Raw genomic sequence first — 22,639 nt, forward strand, 5'->3', positions numbered from 1 at the left:
TGGCTTTAAAAGAGGATTAGACAGATGTTGCTGTTTTAATGTGTTTTAGCATTCTAACTTCTTGTTATGTTTTAAAGTAGGGTTCTTCGTTTTCTTGTTTTGTCTTTGTGTGATATGCTTTGACGTTGTCGTTTTTGGAATCGAGTGGTGTATAAATTTTATGAATGAACAACATGAATAATAGGTATCCGGCCTTCGACTCTGAAAGGAGGCTGCCTCCTTCTGGCCAAGCCTTGGCATTACACTGAAGCAGCTGGCCAGGGTGCAGTGCCCTTCCTTTGCAGGACGGAATGGGCCCTGGTGTGGGTGCTGGCCGGCTGCAGGGCACGTGCCCTCCCATATGCTCAGCAGGAGCACGGCCAAGGTGGCCTAGGAGGTGACATCAGGAGCTGTGAGCCGAAAACCCCCAGGATCAAACCTCCCGCCAACACAAGCTCACCAACCAAGTGCTGTTTTTCATCTCTCTCTCTCTCTCTCCATCTATCTATGACTATCTCTCTCTCTCTCTCTCTCTCTCTCTCTCTCTCTCTCTCTCTCTCATCTCTCTATCTCTCTATCTCTCTATCTCTATCTCCCTATCTCTATCCCTATCCCTCTTCCTCCATTTAACCCCTTCTAAACTCCCCAAAATGTACAAAACTGTCCCTAATATATGCTGGAGATGCAGAGAATCAGGTGGAACAATGCTCCACATGTGGTGGGTTTGTAAAAAGTTCAAAACCTTCTGGCACACATACGCAGTTTCAAATAATGTTAAATCCATCCCCCCCCCCATTGGGTATTATTGGGTATTACGGTTCGAAAGCACGTCAAAGTGCAAGTAGATAAACAGGTACCGCTCTGGCAGTTTCCGTGTGCTGCTCTGGTTTGCCAGAAGCAGCTTAGTCCTGCTGGCCACATGACCCGGAAGCTGTACACCAACTCCCTCGGCCAGTAAAGCGAGATGAGCGCCGCAACCCCAGAGTCGGCCACGACTGGACCTAACGGTCACGGGTCCCTTTACCTTTTTTTACAGGACCAGATATAGCCAGGAGGATAAGGGAAATCTTTCTCTATGGCACCACAGCCATGAGAGGACTCATAGCGAGAGATTGGAAGAGTGACCAGATCCCCATCAGATCAGAATGGTTACTAAAATTGGTAGAATATGCTGAACTAGATAGTCTCTCGGAAAAGATTAAAGATAAGCAAAAACAATGAGTTCGTTGATCACTGGAAACCTCTAAAGAGTTACTTAAAAAATAAGTGTTGCAATCTGAATTCGGTAGCAGCTTTTGAATAAGCTCTGTAAATAAAGGTTAAATGGGCTAAAGTAGATATATATACATAGATGCATATTAATACTTTATTATGATTTTGCTGATAAATTTAGGCAATAGGTTTACTAGAGTGAAAAGATGTTGAGAAGGACGGGAAGTCAAATTTATGAAGATATATACTTCTTTGATGGAATTTTTAGTTTGATGAGCTTGATTTACAGACTATAAAATGTCTTTGATGTAATGGATGTAACTACAGTTAACAAAGCATTAAAATAAAATAAAAAAGCTTTAAAAGAGAGAGATGGGGAGAGTTCTTTGCTCTATGCTTACTGGCGCCTGCTGAAAATGTTTTTGTTTAGGAAGTCCTATCCAGACAAGTAGAGGTTTTTTGCATTTTAAGCTGCTGTCAGCCAATTGTTGATTTCACTTAGTTTTTGACGTGTGTATTTTCAAAACAGCAGTTTTTAACTGTCTTTTATATGGGTAATTTTAATGTGTTTTGTTTTTTGTAAACCACTCGGAGGTTTTATTACAATCAAATGTAAGTTGTAATAAATGTTGTTTGGCATAAATATTGTTAAATATAATCCTGCAGGCGCCTTTGCTCCTTCCAGCGCCTGCTCAGAACCTTTTTCTTTAGAAAACTCTACCCAGACATGTAGAAAACACCCAAGTGCATTTTGATCTGTTTTCAGTTTATCACTGATTTCAATTTTTTGAACATTCTAAATGAGTTAAAAAATTTTTTTTACCAATAATGTTATTGTTTTATTCCTTTTGTAAATCTCTTAGAAGTGTTTTTTTAAAATTTTATTTTACAACCAATCAAGCGGCTTCTACATTTTATGAAATAAGCAAATGAATGTGGTAATAATTGCAGGATGGCTGTAATAATTACAGAGGGTGGTGTCCAACTAAACAATCACACTAGAGCAACAGCGTTTAGAAGTACAGTGTAACCTCCCTGTCATTTCTTCTCCCTGTGCCCACCTGCCCCCGTAAAAAAACCTGTTCCAGCAGATTGGTTGGGGAAACCCCTGGAGCAAATTTAGGAGATGCATGTATGGAGAAAGCAAATTATTATTATTATTATTATTATTATTATTATTATTTACATCCCACCCATCTGGCTGGGTTTCCCCGGCCACTCTGGTAGCTTCCAACAAAAGATTCAAAATACATTAAAACATCAGTCATTAAAACCTTCCCTAAACAGGGCTGCCTTATCTGAAGGCTGTCTTCTGAACGTCTGGTAGTTGTTTATTCCTTTGACATCTCATGGGAGGGCGCATAATAATAATTTTTTATTTATAATAGTAGAATGCAGTTTTCTCCCTGTTCCAAAGTCCTGCTCACGTGCCAGATTTCCTCAATGCTTTCTCCCTTTTTCTCCTGTTTTTCCCCAGGAGTGGGTCCCTGGTTGAATCCAAGAAGCAAAGGTGAGTTCTTGTGGTCCAGCCCTTTGTCTCAAGACTGCGTCCCAGGGATGCCCCAAGCGATAGCTCCTTGGGCTTCTCTTGCAGAAACTCCGTTACAGGAAAGACTTTCCTGTCCATCTGCTTAGGAATCCGCCTATGGAACCCAAGTCTGCCTCCCTCTGGCTTGGGCCCCTTCCTCTTAGCTGAGCATTCCACCTCTTCTTTCTGACCTCCTTTTAAATAATATAAATAGAGCCGCCTGGACCAGGCCAGTGGCTCATCTCTCACAAGGGCCAACGAGATGCCCGTCCACAGGAATTTTGTTATACAGTGGTACCTCTGGCTGCGAATGGGATCCGTTCCGGAGGCCCGTTCCAACATGAATAGTGCGCAACCTGAAGCGCCGTATCTGCGCAGGTGCGTGGCGCGATTTGGCTCTTGTGCGCATGCACAAAGCGTGATTTAGTGTTCGTTCGCATGCGCGAGCGACGAAACACAGAAGTAACCCTTTCCGCTACTTCCGGGTCACCGCGGGACGCAACCTGAAAAAATGTAACATGAAGCAAACATAACATGAGGTATGACTGTACTATTTTAACTTTGGTATGTTTGAAAGTTTTTCTTGTTTTTGTAAACTTTTGAGAGTTTTGGTGGGTTATTTTTTTTTACAACCAAGCAGTGTATAAATTTTATGAAATAAAAATAATAGATAAAAATGAGAGCAGCTCTCCCCTCCTACAATTCACAGCCGCTGGTATTCAGAAGCGCTGCTGCCTCCAGCTATGGAAGCAGAGCCTAGCGCAGCAAATATTTGCAAACTCAACTCTTTTATCGTTTTAAAAGCATCACAGCACAACCCTATACATCTCCCATTGAATTTGAAAGGACTTAAAAAGTTTGCCTTTCAAAGAAGGGACTCAAGATGGTTTATTTCTCTCAAAACCGCCTTTTCCAGGAGACGTCTGGGAGGTTTCAGAGGGATGTTGTCGTTTAGTCGTTTAGTTGTGTCCGACTCTTCATGACCCCCGGGACCAGAGCACACCAGGCACTCCTGTCTTCCACTGCCTCCCACAGTTGGGTCAAACTCATGCTGGTAGCTTTGAGAACACTGTCCCACCATCTCGTCCTCCGTCGTCCCCTTCTCCTTGTGCCCTCCATCTTTCCCAACATCAGGGTCTTTTCCAGGGAGTCTTCTCTTCTCATGAGGTGGCCAAAGACTTGGAGCCTCAGCTTCAGGCTCTGTCCTTCCAGTGAGCACTCAGGGCTGATTTCCTTAAGAATGGATACGTTTGATCTTCTTGCAGTCCATGGGATTCTCAAGAGTCTCCTCCAGCACCAGAATTCAAAAGCATCCATTCTTCGGCGATCAGCCTTCTTTATGGTCCAGCTCTCACTTCCATACATCACTACTGGGAAAACCAGAGCTTGAACTATATGGACCTTTGTTGGCAAGGAAGGTAGGCATTCTTTTTTCAGGCTGGCAGGACTAATGGATGATGGCCCCTGCTTCCTATCCTTTTCTGGATGCTTCCCATTCCCATTTCCCTTTGTCTTTTCCCCACTGGGGCCTCCAGCAAAGGAAGACTTCCCATCTTGCAGCTGGGCTTGACGGCTCCTTCCTCTGTGCCCGCGGAGATTGCACGCCTCAGCCCAGCTGCTCCCACGATTCGCACGCGATCGCCACATAGCATCGCACACCCAGAAGGATCCGGCTCGGTTTCCTTTCCCCACTTGCAAGCCTCCTTGCAACCTGCTTGTGACCTTCTGGGAATGCAAAAGCATCTTGGCTCTGAGCCAGGAAGCAGGAAAGCCCTGGTGTGCAAATTTACTCCAAGGCACACAAATCAACGCTGGCAGGCAAGATTCCTGAACAATGGTGATGTCATTTGGGGGAAGGGGCTGGGGAGAGAGGGGCTGACTTTCCCCTGCTCTCCTGAAAACCCTTGTAGGCCTCATTGACACTTCCAGTCGAGGGCTAAACTGGTTCTCCAGGCTTAGGTCCCAATGCAGAAGTATGCAAGGCTCTTCAGCACATTGGGCGCACAGAGGGTCATGGTGCGCAATGATGGCTTTCAGTTTTTATCAGGCATTATTATTATTATTATTATTATTATTATTATTATTATTATTATACCACCCTATACCCGGGTGTCTCAGGGTGGTTCACATAAAAAGATCACAGTATATAAAATAAAAGCAATAACCCAAGAATACACACACACACACACACACACACACCCAAGAGCCACATTTTAAAAGGGTATGGTCAGGTGAACCAAAGGCCTGGTTGAAAAGGAATGTTTTTGCCTGGTGCCTAAAGGTGTGTAATGAAGGCATCCAAGGTTGTGGGACTCTCTCTCTCTCTCTCTCTCTATATATATATATATAATTAGTTTTTTAGCATATCATTTTCAACCGCTATTAAACATACTTTTCTATCTTGTGATCACAAGAGTTGTTTCTTAGGAGACTACTGAGGGCTGTGTTCTCCCTCCACTATCGATGCCTCTGAATGCCAACTGCTGGAAACTGCAGGAGGAGAAATGCTCCTGTGCTCAGGTCCTGCGTGTGAGCATCTTATCCCCAGACACGCACACACACACACACACACACACACACTCGGTACTCTTCCCATACAAAATCTCTCACCTTCTGAAATGGTGGAACTCCTAACATGGGATTATTCTGACTCTGTAGATCCACACAGTCCACCAATCTGGTGCCCTCCAGATGTTTCAGGGAACCTGACTAGGGCAGATGGAAACTGTAGCCCAAAACATCCAGAGAGCACTCGATTGGTGAAGGCAGGTGCAGATTGTCTCTTGGGTTGCAACCAGTTCTTGCATCATCACAATCGTGGCCATTAAGAGATTTGGAGAACTTGGAAACACGGGGATTTCTTTGTGCCCTGTTGAGTGGCCCTAGAAAAGCAGCGGTTTCCTTTTTATATATATATATATACATTTTTATTAGTTTTTTTAAACATATTTCCAACAATCATATAACATATCTTCTTATCTTATACAATGTTTTAGACTTCCGTCAACACCTCTGATGATTTTCCGTTCTTTATCATTTATTCTGCATTTCTTAATTTCTCTATTACTCTTAATTATCATTAACTAATAATTCTCCTCATAGTCTTTCTTGAAATATTTCAAATAGTCCTCCTTACAAAGCTTCCTGCAGTCCTAGGAGCTTAATCTCATTACAATTGCTTTTCAAATAGTTTGTATATTTACTCCAGTCTTCTAAGAATCTCTGGTCCCGCAGGTTTCGAATCCTTCCTGTTAATTTATCCAGTTCTGCATAGTCCATCAACTTCATCTGCCATTCTTTCGTCGGTAATTCTTCTTGCTTCCATTTTTGTGCCAATAATATTCTTGCTGCCGAAAAGCAGCTGTTTCCTGCAGATTTTCCCCTCGTGGACTTGGCAGTTTTATTTTCTTTTTCTCCATTGCCGTGGGGTGGGCTGCGGAAGGAGAGGGTTGCACAGCGGAGCCCACCAATCATATCACCGCCTTTGCCAAAGCCTTCCTATCCCCACTTCTGTCTCTGGCCAGGTCTCTGCCCATTGTGGAGGGGCCCTGCATCCAGGATCCTGCCCACCCGTTCTCCTGCACCATCCACAAGTCCATGTTCTGGAGCGGCTACTGGATCAACGTGACGGAGGTGAATCCGTTGGGCTCCAACTTTCGCCTCCTGAACGTCCTCATGCAAGGCATCAGTAAGTCCTGCCCTTTGCGGGGGGGGGGGGGTAGGCACAGCAATGTCCTGGTTTTGCCGGAGCCATTTTCTTTGGCCCAGATCGAGTAGGCAGGGTGGAGTATTTCAAAGGCAGCTCTCTTCTTTCACTCCAGGAGCGATGTTGCTTCCAAACTATGTGACCACCATCAGTCCAAAGCTGAGATCAGATAGGGTGGCGTTTCCAGGGCTGGACGGCCGATCTCAACGAATGGGCTTCCTATTGGTGTTTTGCAACTTTGACCTGTTGCAGGACCTTAGCCAGACCTTAGCAGAGCATGCGCAGAGTTCCAGAAAGCAATCAGATACAGGCAGGATGGACGAAGCAGCAGCCGGACGCTGCTACTAGTAACTTGGTTACTTAGAGGTGTTTATTAACTCTACAAGTTACTAGTGGGACGCAGGTGGCGCTGTGGGTTAAACCACAGAGTCTAGGACTTGCTGATCAGAAGGTCAGCGGTTCGAATCCCCATGACGGGGTGAGCTCCCATTGCTCGGTCCCTGCTCCTGCCCACCTAGCAGTTCGAAAGCACGTCAAAGTGCAAGTAGATAAATAGGTACCACTCCAGCGGGAAGGTAAACGGCGTTTCCGTGCGCTGCTCTGGTTCGCCACAAGTGGCTTAGTCATGCTGGCCACATGACCTGGAAGCTGTACACCGGCTCCCTCAGCCAGTAAAGCGAGATGAGCGCCGTAACCCCAGAGTCGGCCACAACTGAACCTAATGGTCAGGGGTCCCTTTACCTTTTTACTACAAGTTACTATATGCAAGAACACATAATAATAATAATAATAATAATAATAATAATAATAATAATAATTTATTAGTTATACCCCGCCTGTCTGGCCAGGCCTCCCCAGCCACTCTGGGCGGCTTCCAAAAGAATATTAAAATACTGTGATACACCAAACATTAAAAGCTTCCCTAAAAAGGGCTGCCTTCAGATGTCTTCTAAAAGTCTGGTAGTTGTTGTTCTCTTTGACATCTGGTGGGAGGGTGTTCCACAGGGCGGGTGCCACCACTGAGAAGGCCCTCTGCCTGGTTCCCTGTAACTTGGCTTCTCGCAGGGAGGGAACTGCCAGAAGGATCTTTACTAGCTGGATATGGATCTTTACTAGCTGTCTCTCAACAAACTCCAAACGACTCTCAGAACTCAGAACACCACAATGACCCACAAACTATCCAGTCAGGAAGGTCATAAGTCACCATGCCTGTGTGAGACCTCAACCAATGGTAGAGCTGTATCCAAGGTCCAATAAGTTCTCTCTGCTCAGTCATCCTTGGCTTTCGGCCAACTTCTAATTGCTTTGTGTGAAGCTGCACAGAATGGCACGTAGTCCAAATCCCAACACTTCCCACCTCTGCAGCGCTTGCAACACCCCTCTGCTTTGTCCTCCAGTCAAGCCAGACCCACCAGAGCATCTTCGGGTGGAGCCAGTGCCTTCAGTGCCCAACCAGCTGCAGGTGAGCTGGGAATACCCTTCCAGCTGGACCAAGCAGTTTCACTTCCTGCTCAAGTTCCGCCTGCGATACCGACCCGTCACCTCTACTTCCTGGGCTGTGGTGAGTTGAGGGACAGGAGTGGATGGAGCCCAGGGCTTATGCTCAGAAAGAGGAGTGTTGCCTGCCCACTTCTGAAACTGTGGCTCAGCTGCCTGGCATTGGCCTGTGGTTGAAGTATTATTTCATTGCTCTTGTTGTCTGCTGAATTTGCCAGTCCCATTACCTAGCAAAGGATCCAGGAGGGCCCCCAAGCTACTCACCCAGTCCTCACCCAGAGGGAGGGTAACCCCATCAAGAGCAGGTGATCTCCCATCTATCTGGTCTCGGGAGCCACCCACTAACAGTGGCTCAATCTTATCTTAGTTTGTTGGCTCTCATCCAGTCCATTACCGAGGCAAGACAATGGTCCAGCACTTCCACTGCCTCACCTGCAGATGTAAAGGAGAAGCCAAGCTGGGTCTCAACAGCAACAATCTGTGTTGTATTTCCTCGTATTGAATGCCAAGATTGGTATCTTGGTCACAACAGCAAACATATATGAATGTCCTTGGTGCAAGAACTCCATTGTCCCATCACCTTCTCCTCCAAAAATATCTGGATTTAAATGCAGACTTCTGTTAACTAACAATAAAGTCTCCTTGATTCTGAGTATCTCTATGAATCTTCACTGGCAGCTGTTTCACTAGATTTCATGCAACATCTGTTTAGCCAGCTGTGCAGAGGGTTTTGTGAAAAGATTGTGAGCTTGTGAGTTTAGCACAACTAGATGGGCCGATGGTTTGCATCTGTATTTATGAGGTTCTTATCAGGGCTTCCCTTCCAAGAAGACTGATCCTGGCGGACAGGATCTGCCCCAAGGACATTTATCCATCATCACCAGCCTTGAAGTATGTGTCCGCAGGGGCTCACGGCTCACAGATCTATGGCCTGCTGTTGGTTGGTGGCATGAGCTGAGAGCACCCCTCCCAAAAACAGAAACAAAAAAACTGCCCGACAGGGTGCCACATTCTGGGAAGCAGAGAGTAGGGGTCTCATCCTGCAGGTGCCCATTGTGTGTGTCCCGGATCTGCAGGTGGAGACGGCCAACGTGTCCGAGGTGATAACAGACGCCTTCCTGGGCTTGCTGCATGTGGTCCAGGTGAGCGCAAAGGACTTCCTGGATGCTGGGAACTGGAGCGAGTGGACCCCTGAAGTGTGGGCCGTGCCGGCCACTGGTAAGGAGCCCTCACAGCTGGGGGGGGGGCATGTGCCTTGTTTGAAGGAAGCACTTTGCAAGGGGGTTCCAAGCACATACCATAACCTCACGTTTGTAGACGTTGCAAAGCTTGCAGCATTGAGCAGAAGAGACGTTAGCGGGGAGACTTGGAATTTGTGCAGATTCTGCATGGCGGAGCTTTCCTAGGGCTCAGGCGGCTTCCTGGACGGGGCTGCGGTGCAAATAAAGTGGATTAAAACACAAGGTCTCATCTACACTTAAATTTTGCTCTGCGCTTTCTTGACTCAGGTCTGCACTTTCCTGGTCTGTGTCTGAGCATTTGTTTGTTTGTTTGTTTGTTTGCCTCAGTGCTTTCCCCAGGAAAACCCATTCTTTAACACAGAATCAAAACAAACAGCGATTTGGGATTTCTGCATATATATTTTCCATGGTAAAGAGTGGGTTTTCGTGGGGAAAGCAACAAGGCAAAAAAATTGCTTTATTAATGCTTGGGCAGGGAGCTTTGAAATGCAGACCCCTACCCAGAAAAGTGACACAAAAGGAAGTCTGGATGTGTCCTGAATTGCTACATTTCCACTTTAAAAGGAAGAAGAATTGGACTTTTTTACTGTTTGCCAACTTGGCCAAGAAGCTTTTACCGGGTGACCTTGGGCCAATCACTGCCTTTCAGTCTAACCTACCTCACGGAGTTGCTGTGTGGATTAAATGAGGAGGGTGGGAGCCATAATTCTGTCCTCTCCCTCTTTCCCCTAAAATGCTTCTCTCTTTCCCCAGGACAAACTTTGGTACCCAATGAAACAGCCACTGCAGCCATCAAGGCAGAAAGCCCAGCGGAGGAGCCTTCTCTGGCCCCCAACAATGGGCCCATTGGTAGGTCTCTCATTCTCAGGCCCAGAACTGGGGGGGGGGGGCATTATCTGACCTTTAAATGCAAAGGGGCTGAGCACAGGGATGGGGCTGGTATTTCCTTGTGCCCAAAGGCTGCTCTCTGCAACCCAACTGTGTTCGTGAAACAGAAGACCCCCTGGGAAGGTCAGTGCCCAAAGGGGCCTCATCCCCAGAGAGTGCTCTGTGCCAGGAGGACAGGCCAGCAGCCAGAGGGGGGGAGGAGGGGAGAGGGGAATATGAGAGAGGGGGGGGGAAACTTCCAACATTCCTCTTTTTTGGATGTCCGCAAATTCTAGTATTATTCATTCATTCATTCATTCAATTTATATTTGTACAAAGACCTCAGGGCAGCGTACAACATTTACACAGCACAATAATAAAAACATAATAATGCACAGCATAATCATAAAATCACAACAACAGTCTCCGCCCCCATTTGACAGGCCATCGGTTATTGAAGGGCCGAAGGGTAAAGAGCAATGCCTGGTGCCTAAAGACCAGGTGAGCCTCTCTGTTAGGAGAGAGGGAGGAAAACTCTCCACTTTCCCCAGGCCAGGCATTGTTTATGAACTTCCATTGCATTGTCTTTGGGCATGAGCTGTGTCCTGTAAGGGTCCCTGTGGCCTCTCTGCACCCATCCTGCTCACCCAAGACCCTGGGCTTTGCCCTGGGCACCCTGGGCAGAGGAACACCCTGCTTTGCAGCAGATCCGTGATCCCGGCCCATTCACCCTTCTGTCCTGTGTTTACTGTCCAGACACTTAATTCTGAGACCATTGAACCCACCTGCTATGGACAGTGGTGGTTCTGGCTTCGTTCCAGTCCAGCCATTCAAGACAGGGCTGCTTCTCAGACCTCAGCCTCTCCGTGGGGTCCTGGTAGATAACATTGCAGGATCAGGCATGTGTAGGTCTTGCCCTGGACTTGGGCAGTGATGGAGGGCACGTCCTTTACAGAGGCTGCCCGCAAAGCCTCCCCTTGTGCTGGGCCCGGGGGTAACCCATTAAACGCGGTCCAGGTCCGATCCAGAACCCAAAGGTTCCACTGGGAGTCAGCCTGACAGGGCCAAGGCAGGACACAAGGCAGGTAACCAGGCAAGGACAGATACAGGATCTCAGGCAGGTTCCAGCAAGCAGCAATGTTGCTCCCACAACCTGGGGTGGGATCCGACAGCCTTTTATCTTTGTTGGGGTAGCGGCCGGTCCTGATCCCCCGGCGACTCACCTCCCTGTTTCTCCCGAAGGTGAGCACTCCTCCTGTGAGTACTCAGGTCTCTCCTTCTCTCAGACCTGAGTCTCTGCAGCTCGGGAGACGTTGGTGGGTTTCTAGACCCAGGGGCCGCCTCAGCCTCCCCTGACCCAACCGGTAGTGGAGCAGCTGTAAGTGATGGCCCAGCTGGAGGCAAGGAGGTCATCCCCGCATCTGGAGCCAGGGCAGGATCAGGCCCCCGACTCGGCCCGGCTGGTGCTTGTTGCAGGGGAACGTGTGCAGACTGGGGCTCTTCAGGATCAGGCCCCAGACTTGATTCAGATGATGCCTGAGGCAAAGGATGCGGTGCAGACTGAGTCCCCTCTGGTTCCGAGTCTGAGCCCGAGTCCCAGGCCATCACACCCCTTTCCCTTCTGCCCCTAACAGGCCACAGCGACCCCACGGAGAAGGTGGCGGTTCTGGTGTCGCTGGGCGTCTTTGCCTTCTTCGTCCTGGCGGTGATTCTGGTCTTCGCCTTTCTGATGTGGTAAGTGTGATTTCACCCTCCCTTCTCCCCAGAGGGGATGAGGCCCTTCCTCTCCAACACTTCTGCTGGAGCACCTGGCTTGGGAAGGACCAGTTCCATATTTGGGGGGCCTCCGAGCCCTCAAACCCTGGCTTCTGCCCTTGGCGCGGGTGTGGCTCAACCTACGGCGATGGGAGGCAGGGCCTGTTCTGTGGTGGCCCCCAGTTGTGAGCAGGGATGGGGGAGAGCTATGAGTCTGCTCACGCTGGCAAGCCAGCCTACCGGATTTGCACTTTCAGAAACAGCGCCCAAATCAAAACGCAGGCCCACATCCCTGAATTTTGCAGTGGGGTTCTCCAGTCAAGTAATGTGTACTCCGGGATAAAGTGTGGATAAAAATGCATTTATTAGGGGAAATCACTTTGCAAAAATATGTGCGTTAGGGGAAGTTACCAGTGGGTAATGGCCGGTGGGAAGTCTTGACGGGGGAAAGGTCTGACTGCCCCTTCCAGCCCCACATCCTGCAGGGGGTTAGGATGGATAACCTTTTGGACCCCTTTCAACACTACAATTCTGTGACTGTGTCCCTGCCCCATCCTCTGCCCAGCCTGGCCTGTTGTGTTTCGCTGGCTGGAATCCACCCCGATTCTGGAGACCGTCCACCTAAAACAAGACGCAAATTGGTTGTGTCTCCAAGGCTGGAGCTGGTGGGAGAGTCGGAATAAAGGCTTCCAGTTCCGGGGAAGGGAAGTCCAGATGGGCAGAGAGGGGGCTGGACTGGGTTGGCCTTGCTTGGAAGAGCCTCAGAAAGGCCCTGGCAGAGCAGGAGGCAGAACACAGCAAACTGCCACAACCTGGGCAGCTCATTCATTTAGATCAGCGGCTCCCAAACTTTTTTGGGCCACTGTCCTCTCAGTTCCATGAGCTCATCTCTAGGCCCCTAACACCACCCAATACCCTATAAAAAGCGTTACAGTTTGCACAACCCACTAAGGAAGGCAGTAACACAATCAAATCCAAAACAGTAGCAATGTCATGCACATTTATTGAAAATCAAATTTAAACTGTTTAGTTTAATGCAGCAAAACAGATGCACTTGATTCGGCCATGTCAACTTTTAAAAGTCTCTAGCCATTCACACCTCCAGCCTCCCCCGCTGCCCCCTTGCCTATTTGCACCCCACCCCGGTAATCCCCCCCCCCCCAGCTAGTGTGGCCAGAGTACCACACACTCTGGGAACCACCGATTCATATTTATAAAAATATATTTGCAGACAGCCCCCTCCTGTCAAATATCAAGGTGGCATACAAACAAATCTAGGGCGTTTTAAAAGTGTGTGTGGGGGGGGAATATTGTTGTTTTCTATTATTATGTCATGCATTTTGTTTATATGCTGTAAGCCACCCTGCAGTCTTCGGATGGAGAGCGGTATATAAATTTAATAAATCATCATGCAAGAGCGAAGAAACCAAAATCCTATAAAAACAATGCAAAACAATCATAGAATTATAGAGTTGGAAGGGGTCCTGGGGGTCATCTAGTCCAACTGCCTGCAATGCAGAAATCTCAGCCACAGCACCCATGGCAGACGGCCACCCAACCTCTGCTTAGAAACCTCCAAGGAAGGAGAGTCCATCGGCTTCCAATCCCGAACAGCTCTCACGGTCAGAAAGTTCCTCCTCATGTTGAGTCAGAATCTCCTTTCTTGCCATTTGAATCCATGGGCCCCAATCCTCGCCTCCAGAGCAGGAGAAGACGTGGTCTCTACCCCTTCCATGGGGCAGCCCTTCTGATAGTTGCAGATGGTCAGCCCACCTCCTCTCAGTTTCCTTTCTTCCAGGCTAAAGATGCATCCCATGGCTAAGCGCCCCCCGCCTCAATTCTCTCCCCCTCCCCATCTCTCCCAGGGTCCGAATGAAGAAGCACAGCAAAGAGGCCACGAAAAACCACGACCTCCTTGCCGCTGCCATCCACATGAAGGCCTTGCCCAGTGAGTACAGCAGCTTGTGGGGAGGAAGGGGAGGGGGGCAAGATGCTCCCCCAAGAGGGGATATGGGGCAGAAGCATCTCCACCTCAGAGTGCACAGACCTCCTCTGGCTGGAAGTCTCTCTCTGGCATTGTCCTGGTGCCCGCAGGATCAGGCCACCCTCTTGCTGGCTGCTAATTATTCAAGGCCGTCTGAATGTGGGTGGGTTTCCTTAATTATTCCTGCTTCCCTTGTCAGGGGCTGGGCCTTGATGTTGGGGGTCAACCCTGCCTGGACTTCTGTTTACCTGAAAATGGAAGATCTGCCACCACTTTTAAACTCTAAAAGCATGGTCCGTTCTCTCTGAGACGATCACTCTGTGCATGCCCAGGAGCACTCTTGTCTCCTTTCTCCTGACATAAAAAGGTCAAGGGACCCCTGACCGTTAGGTCCAGTCGTGGTCGACTCTGGGGTTACAACGCTCATCTCGCTTTACTGGCTGAGGGAGCCGGCGTACAACTTCCGGGTCATGTGGCCAGCAGGACTCAGCTGCTTCTGGCGAACCAGAGCAGCACATGGAAACGCTGTTTACCTTCCTGCCGGAGCAGTACCTATTTATCTACTTGCACTTTGACGTGCTTCCGAACTGCTAGGTGGGCAGGAGCAGGGACCGAGCAACGGGAGCTCATCCTATCATGGGGATTCGAACCTCCAACCTTCTGATCGGACCTAATTTGGGATGCACAGCTGGGCAAATCTCCCTGCTGATGTGTCCCCTCCATATTCCTCCAGACGCCCCTGGCACCTGCCTGAAGGCTGTGAGGTCCAGGGTGGGGACTGCAGAGAGGGGGTGCTGCTGCAGACAAACCAGTCTGAAAATGCGTCGTCCCGCCACTTTGGCCTGCAGAATTGCAGCGGGGCTTCTTGCTGGGAGAGTCCTGCTGGCCAAAGCCTCATCTGGCTGGTTTCAGAGGCGGCTAAAGGGACGCGGGTGGCGCTGTGGGTTAAACCACAGAGCCTAGGACTTGCCGATCAGAAGGTTGGGGGTTCGAATCCCTGCGACAGGGTGAACTCCCGTTGCTCAGTCCCTGCTCCTGCCAACCTAGCAGTTCAAAAGCACGTCAAAGTGCAAGTAGATAAATAGGTACCCCTCCGGCGGGAAGGTGAACAGCGTTTCCGTGCGCTGCTCTGGTTCGCCAGAAGCGGCTTCGTCCTGCTGGCCACATGACCCGGCAGCTGTACGCCGGCTCCCTCGGCCAATAAAGCAAGATGAGCGCCGCAACCCCAGAGTCGTCCGCGACTGGACCTAATGGTCTGGGGTCCCTTTACCTAAAATGTTCCACACAGAGCAGCCTGGCCATTCCTGGGAGCTCAGCCATGTAGACATTGCAAAGCTTGCAGCATTGAGCTGAAGAGACGTTAGCAGGGAGACCTGGGATTTGTGCAGATCCTGCATGGCGGAGCTTTCCCAGGGCTCAGGCAGCTTCCTGGACGGGGCTGCAGCAAAGAACCCCCAGCAGGCTAGCAGATTTCATAGAATTGCAGAGTTGGCGGGGACCCCTGGTGATCATCTAGTCCAACCCCCCGCAATGCAGGAATCTCAACTAAAGCATCAACTGCCCCAGGGAGCACAGGCGAGGCACGCAGGACGGGAGACGCTAGTCCTCAGTGCGGCTGCTGCTCCATCCGGTACCAGGACTCTCTCCTCTGGTTTTGCCTTCTCCCTGCACTTCAGTTGTTTGGTTTTCTCTATTGCCCTCTTAGTTCTCATTCATTTATCCCATAAAATCTATACACAGCTTGAATTTCTTTTTTATTTAAAAAAAATCAAAGTGGTTTATGAAGAGTGTAAAACAATAAAATCATCTGTAAAAGCACCTCTTTAAAATGCACAAAAGATGCAATCAGCAAAAGACTCAAAACCCATTAAAACTCACATCAACTTTCTAAACTTCTGAGCAGGATTGTTGAACCGGAAATCTTTTTAGCAAGCACTGGAGAACAGTAATGTTGTCACTGAGAAAAATCTGCAACAATAGTTTAAAGCACAGAGAAAGTTAGAACCTTCAAACAAACAAATACTCACACCTGTTTCCTGGGCATCTCGGTCGGCTTGTCGAAGCAAGAATGTTTTTCGCAGGCGATTCTATGACTGCACCTCCTTTTCTCTTTCCCTCCTGCAGAAGCTCAGATCTTGTAGCCAGGACCTTTCCCCCCTCCCCACTGGCAGCAGACCCCCCACGCCAACAAGAGGGACATCAACGCCACTGACCTCGCCAGTTGCAGCTACATATTGACTGGGGGGGGCACTGAGGATGCCCCTCTACTGACCCCAGCACCACCACCATGGAAGGACTCTCTTGGGAAAGAAGCTCATCAACAGGACATTTTGGGGTGGTGTATTGGCCCTGGGGGGCAGCCCTGCTGGCTGAGCACCAGCCCCCCAAAACCTCCTCTTCTCCTCCTGTTTCCACATGCAGACTGAATGCTGTTTTGGGACTGACCGACAGCCTCTGGACAGCTAAGGAGGAGGAGAATGTTGAGATTTCCGTGCCCACCGAGCCTGGCAGAGGGTGCCAGCGCCAGTAGGTGTTTGCCGGCACAGCTTGGGGCAAAAGGACCACACAAACCCCAAGTCTGGTGCCCGCAAGGAGCCAGAGCATGACTCTTGGGACAGGGGGACTTTTGGGGTACACTGCCCTTCCCTCCACAGTTGCCCCGAGTCTAAAGGCAGCATCGCTTATGGAACCTGCTTCCCTGGAGCCCAGGCAGGGCATGGCAGGGGTGTGTGTGTGTGTGGCATCTGCAGGGCATGGAGGATTGGGGGTGGGATCCGGCACCCCGTTCCAGGAAGGGAGCATCAGCCTGGGGGAGACCTCAGGGGGCGAGGCGACAGCAAAAGCCTCCCCAGGAACCACAAAGGCAAGGAACAAGGATGGCAGAGATGTGGAATTGGGGGTTTTCAGGATGTCACTGCTCCCAGCAGCCCCAGTTAGGATAATGGGAGCTGGAAGCCAGAAACATTTGGAGGGTCTCCAGCCCTGAAGGAGGGCAACCATCTGTGTGTGTGTGTGTGTGTGTGTGTGTGTGTGTGTGTCCGTGTGCACACGTGTGCACACGTGTAAACTTGTACAGATGCAGCTACTCTCATCATTTGAAACCTGGAACTGAATTCTCTTGTTGCAATGAATATTTAGCCTATAGAGCTGGGAGGACATCAGATTCTGCTTGTATTGGTTCAGCTCAACTTCGGGGCAAAGCAAGCAGGCTGCTAGAGCGTTGCACCCAAAGAAGAGTTTGGCACACTGTCAGTGTGCTGGAAATGCAAGGAGGCTGGGCTCACTAGGCTTCCACGCTCTGGCATTTAGAGGCAGCTCCTTTCAGGATCCTGTGTGCAGGGCTGTGGGTGTGGATTCAGCTGTGATCTGCTGGGGAATACCTTGTTAGGCGTGAGTTGGGAATCTTAGTTTTTTTGGGGGGGAGGTTACGAAAAAGGAAGCATGTTTCTCACTCTGGATGATCAGCATGTGGGAAACACCTGCTAGGACTTCAGAAGGGGAGGCCCTGGAGGAGGAGGGGGCTGGGAATGGGATTTGTAACCCTTTTTCTCTCCCCCCTCCCCGCCATGCCAGCCTGCCCCCCTTCCAATCCCTAGACTCCCCCCCCCCCACTTAACCCCTCTGTGCTTTGGACTTGGAGGACAGAAGAGCCTTCAAATCGGATCAGCTCAAAGGGTCCCATCTAGTCCAGTATCCCCTTCTGACGGTGGCCGGCGAGGGGGCCAAATTGGAAGCGCTCCCCCCCCCCCGGACCCGAAGGCAACTGCCCTCTCTCCACCGGTGGTTCTCAGCGGCTGAGAACAGTGCCGGCAGAAGGGAGCCATCGGAGCCATCGCGGCTGGTAGCCAAGGGAAGCTGTGTCTGCTGGGGGCTCCCCTAACCCGCTTTCAAAGTGTTCCAAGTTGGTGGCCACCCGTAGCTCTTCTGGGAGAAGGGGGGGTGCTTGGGGTTCACACCTACACACAGGGAGAGATGCATACTTTCTTCACACAATTAATATAGAGATCAGGAGGCAGCTGAGATGGGGTCAGAGCTTTCCTGTTGGGTTTCTTGGAGATACAAGCACTGGAAGGACTCAGCGAGTTGGATGGGACCCCCAAAGGTCCTCTATTCCAACCCTCTGAAATGCAGGAACCACAACTAAAGTGCCGTATTTTTCGCTCCATAAGATGCACCTGACCCTAAGAAGCACCTAGTTTTTAGAGGAGGAAAACAAGAAAAAATATATTCCGAACGAAACAGTGGATGCATGATTTTTGTGGTTCATGCTGTGGCCACAGACATGTGATCTGATGGTGAATTTGGGGTGACCCAATGCAAAAGTCCTGAGGATCCATGGGCTTTTACCTCCCCCCTCCCAGGCAGCCTCCTTTATCTCTAGCGTCCCTTATCTCACTCCCCGATCGGCAAACAATCAGCGGCTTCGTTTCAACATCCCCTTCCCTCTTTCAGAAAAAAAGAGCATGATCTGCTTTTTGCCCCTGGGCAATTCGGCTCCAGGGACCACGCCTTCGCTCCATAAGACGTACAGACATTTCCCCTTACTTTTTAGGAAGAAAAAAGTGTGTCTTATGGAGCGAAAAATACGGTATCTCTAACAGGTGGCCATCCTGCAAGTCAGCAGGGGGAGAACAGAAAGCTTTCCTCTCTGCAACTCAGTGACCTCCACGCCTCCCCAAGTGGCCAAGGGCTTCTTCCGCATGCAGGCATTGGGTGTGCATTCCCACAAAGACTCAGGATACACAGAAAGGTCTCCTTGCAAAGCAACTTGCTACAAGCTGCGGTGGCATCTGTGGGCTTTAGCGCACGTCTGGTGGAGATGGTTGGCCTCCAGGCATCCCTGGACTGCAACTCTCATCAGTCCCGGCCATCAAAATTAGGCTGGCTGGGTCAGATAGGAATTGGAGTCCAGTACAGGAGAGGAGAGGTCTAGTGGTGGCTGTCAGCCACAATACCTTCAATGGAACCTCCAGCGTCAGAAGCAGTCTACCTCGGAACACAAGTGTTGGGGGTGGAGGCGCTGTGGCCGCCGCACTCTAGTTGTGGGATTCCCTGAAGCACCTGGCTGGCTGCGGAGGGAGACAAGATGCTCGCTGAGACGGATCCTGGCCTCAGATGCAGCCGCCACTCACAGTCTTCCTATGCTCTGTGGTTGTGTGTGTGTGGCCTGGTTCTGCAGAGCAAGGCAAACAAATTGCCTGTCGTGTTTAGGGAGTGTGGCAATGTGCAGTTCCCCAGGGTGCTTCTGCACTGGAATGTGTGTGTGCATGTGTGCAGTTAGTCTGCGCTGTCTCCCGCAAATCCCGGGTTCACGGGTTTAAGGTGTGGGTCTGGGCAAGGCTTCCTGCCTCTGCGCTCCCACTGCCTCCAGGCCCCTCTGAGCAATTGCTCGCACACGTTTCGGCCGTGCCAACCCACCACCCCGGAGCCAGCGAGCGGATGAGGTGGGGCCAGCCGTGCGGTGAGGAGTCTCTGGCCGGTGCCAACCCCGGAGGCAGCAAACTCGATGGAAACTTCCTGAGATGAAGGCAAGCAGTGGCGGCGGCGGCAGGCGCCAGATGACAGGAGGGGAGAGGAGGTGGGGAGGCTAAAAATAGCCAGGAACACTTTCTCCTGCCAGGATGCTGGCATGGCTGGACCACAGCACGGGGGTCAAAGCGATGCTCCCTGCCAGCTGGAGGAAAGGCTACCTGGAACCTCCTTGTTTTGAGGCGGAGGGGAGGAAGGGCTCAGTGCCTCAGAAAGGACTGCAGATGCCTCTGTAGTTTGTTGCTCCTCTCACGCAGCCGCTTAGCTTCAAGGAAAGTTTGGGGTTAGAGGTGACATGATAGACATTTGCAAAACTATGCCCAGCCTGCATAAATTGGAGAGAGAAAAAGTTTCTCCCCTTCCTCTTAACAATTACAACTGACGCTGAATGTTGAGAGTTTGGGGACAGATAAAGTTCTTCAGTGCGGATTTAAACTGTGGAACTCACTGCCACAGGAGACAGTGGTTGGCCACTGTGAGAGCAGGCGGCTGGACTAGATGGGCCCTTGGCCTGATACATCAGGCTCTTCCTCTGTTCTTGTGAATTGTGGGACTGGCTTACAGGTTGGTTTGACAACCTAAGCAACAATTACTAACACATCGCTTCCCTGGCAGGTCATTGCAGGGAGAAGTTTTGTGCCTGTCTGAACTGGCCAGGAAGAGGGAGTTGGAGAGGTCAGGTGTGCCGTCTTCACAGAGGGAACCTTGCGAGTTTATGGTGGAAAGAGGGGAGAGGGAGATATTGGGCACCGATGCGCGTATGTTGCGCTCGGTCTGTGTACACTCCCCTTTCCTTCGCTCCATAGAAAAGATTTCCATTTTGTTTGGAGGCTCTGCCCTCTCACTCTGGAGTGCTGCACAGGTGGCCTCTCAAGGACATGAGAAGAGCCCAGCTCCTGTACTGGATCAGGCCAGGGGGTCTCCATCTAGCCTGGCCTCCTGTTCTGTGGTCAACCAGAGGTCCCAAATGGGAAGACCCCCCAGCAGGTCCTGAGCACAACTGCATCTCTTCCTGCTCTTGCTCCCCCGGAACAGGTATCTGGAGACATCTCTTTGAATGCCCTCATTCGCTGTGATTTCTGCATTGCAGGCGGTTGGGACATTGCAGATGACCCCAGGGTGCCTTCCAGCTCTGCAATAGAGGAGGTCGTCAGCAGTGAAATGGGAGAACGGCAACTTCATTTTCCCTCATTTCCAGGGGGTGGAGAAATTCTCCTACCCTTTTTCCAGCGCAGGTGTCCATTAGCTCGCGCAAGACCACAAGGTCTGACCCAGTCTTTCAAGCCCATTTTGCTGTCGTTGAACTGCCTGCCACCACCGGGGCCCTTCCAGGACATTATAGGGCATGGGTAGGCAAACTAAGGCCTGGGGGCCGGATGCGGCCCAATCACCTTCTAAATCCAGCCCGCGGACGGTCCGGGAATCAGTGTGTTTTTACATGAGTAGAATGTGTCCTTTTATTTAAAATACACCTCTGGGTTATTTGTGAGGCATAGGAATTCGTTCATATTTTTTCCTTCCAAAATATAGTCCGGCCCCCCACAAGGTCTGAGGAACAGTGGACCGGCCCCCTACTGGAAAAGTTTGCTAACCCCTGTTATAGGGCATCTTGGGGATATTGGCTGCCAAACACACACACACATGAAATGATGGGGAAGTATTTGGAATAAATTCTGCAAAGGGGCTTCTTTCTCTAGAGTAGGCACTAGATTTTTCTTGGGGGAAATGCCTTCTGAGAAATTTCAGATCCACTTTTACCGACTCCTCTACAGGACTGCCCATCTATCCAGCATTTTAAAAAGGGCCGGGGTCTAAATGTGGAGGGGTTTCAGTACAGCTACCCTGCAGCCTGGCAGGGCTCTCGTGCGTTTTGGGTGAAGGGTGGCACCCACAGGCTGGCATCGCACGCCTTTTAGGCGATTGTGCATAAGGGTCCTTTGCCGCTGTGTGCGTGCGTGCACGTGTGTGTGTGTTCACGGGGAATTTCATATCCGGTGCAGAACGCAGCATTCCCACTTCTGTTTTAAAGAGAATGCCATGCCTCTGTCCCTCATGATTACGGAAACGAGATTGAAACTGAGGGGCCTTGTCTGGGGAGCTAAGAGGATCCTGAGCAGGCTCTGCTAGGGCTTCAGCAGTCTGAGCCCACTCCCAGGAAACTGCTGAATAAATAAACCATGCAAAAAAGGAACAATAAATTATGAAAGCAGCAAGCTATGCAAAATTGGGGGGGGGGCAAAACCCACAAAGCACACAATTCTACAAAAAGTGCATGATTTATTCAGCTTGCAAATTCTTGGCTTTCCTTGGTGTGTGTGTGTGTGTGTGTGTGTGTGTGTGTTACTTTGGTTTGCAATTTGTTTTTCAGACTGTTTTAGAGAGATCTGAGATTCTGTATGTGAGTCAATGAGATTCCCGATCCCGGAAGGGCAATGGATGTGTGGGGCTTGCAGGAGTGGTGGGAGACCAGCTGACCCTCCATGCCGCCCCCACCCCTGCCTCCAAGTTGCCAATGACAGCTCTGCTCTCTCCCTTCCTGGCACCCACGAAGATCCCAGTTCCATAGCTGTCAACGTTTCCCTTTTCTTAAGGGAAATTCCCTTATTCCGAATAGGATTCCTCACAAGAAAAGGGAAAAGTTGACAGCTATGTCCAGTTCCAAAAGAAGTTGCCGCCTTCTCCTCCTGCTGCTGCCGACGACGACCCCCGGTCTTCTCTGCTCTTCCAAAGAAATTGACCCCAACCAAGCAAGGACAGGCAAAGTTCTTCATTCCCCTCTTCATCGATTCTTGCCATGGGCTCCTCTAAGCTGGCTCCCTCGGGTGCTCTCGTTTCGGGTGGCATTCGGTGCCCCGCGAACCTGGTTGCAATAAGCTAACGCCGGACTGTGTAACAGCTGTGGGCTCGTCACACTTGTGTATAAATAAAAAATGAAGGAAAGTGAGCTTTTTGTTACTTCTGGGGCTTCCCGGACAAAAAAGAGTGGGTGGGCAGCAATCCCCTACAAGCAATTCAGTGCCGCTCTGCGCTGTCAAAGGTGAGTCAAGGCCACACACAACTGTCTTCCTCCTGGAACCCCTCACATGGTGAGCAGGTATGACCCTTCTGGAAAGGTGGGGGGCTTGGGAAGGCGGAGAACAGGCAAGCAGCTTGCCATCGTCTTAGGACAAGACACCTCCTACCTCTGGGCCCCGTAGCCAGGGATGTGGAGCTCGAGAACAATCAGCTTCTAGAATTCCAGAGGAGGGAGCCACCCTGTTTTCTTGCTGTGCTGTTTTCCTACCTAAGCTATCCCCCCCCAAAAAAGACTCATAGAATTGTAGGCGGCCTCAGCCCAATAT

The 22,639-nt window shown here is 50.2% G+C and overlaps 1 protein-coding gene and 1 long non-coding RNA gene across 8 annotated transcripts in view; one reads left to right on the forward strand and one right to left on the reverse strand.

Moving 5' to 3' along the window:
- IL11RA (interleukin 11 receptor subunit alpha) overlaps positions 1 to 22,238 on the forward strand; it is a 140,739-nt gene extending 118,501 nt beyond the window's left edge. For 5 of the 7 annotated variants that reach the window (XM_083403045.1, XM_083403047.1, XM_083403046.1 and 2 more), the window contains 8 exons: positions 2,669 to 2,701; positions 6,244 to 6,407; positions 7,823 to 7,986; positions 8,999 to 9,140; positions 9,917 to 10,012; positions 11,665 to 11,764; positions 13,651 to 13,733; positions 15,894 to 22,238. In XM_083403045.1, coding sequence (XP_083259171.1) covers positions 2,669 to 2,701; positions 6,244 to 6,407; positions 7,823 to 7,986; positions 8,999 to 9,140; positions 9,917 to 10,012; positions 11,665 to 11,764; positions 13,651 to 13,733; positions 15,894 to 15,910 — 799 coding nt within the window. In that variant the 3' untranslated portion in view covers positions 15,911 to 22,238. The remainder of the gene's footprint in view (positions 1 to 2,668; positions 2,702 to 6,243; positions 6,408 to 7,822; positions 7,987 to 8,998; positions 9,141 to 9,916; positions 10,013 to 11,664; positions 11,765 to 13,650; positions 13,734 to 15,893) is intronic. The other 2 variants (XR_014502795.1, XR_014502796.1) reach the window with 1 other exon arrangement.
- Positions 1 to 22,639, reverse strand: part of LOC310659622 — a 325,082-nt gene that overhangs the window by 254,415 nt on the left and 48,028 nt on the right. The gene's annotated exons all lie outside the window — the stretch shown is intronic.

The sequence above is a fragment of the Podarcis tiliguerta genome, assembly GCF_965153285.1.
Source record: "Podarcis tiliguerta genome assembly, chromosome: 11".
Classification (NCBI taxonomy): Eukaryota; Metazoa; Chordata; class Lepidosauria; order Squamata; family Lacertidae; genus Podarcis; species Podarcis tiliguerta.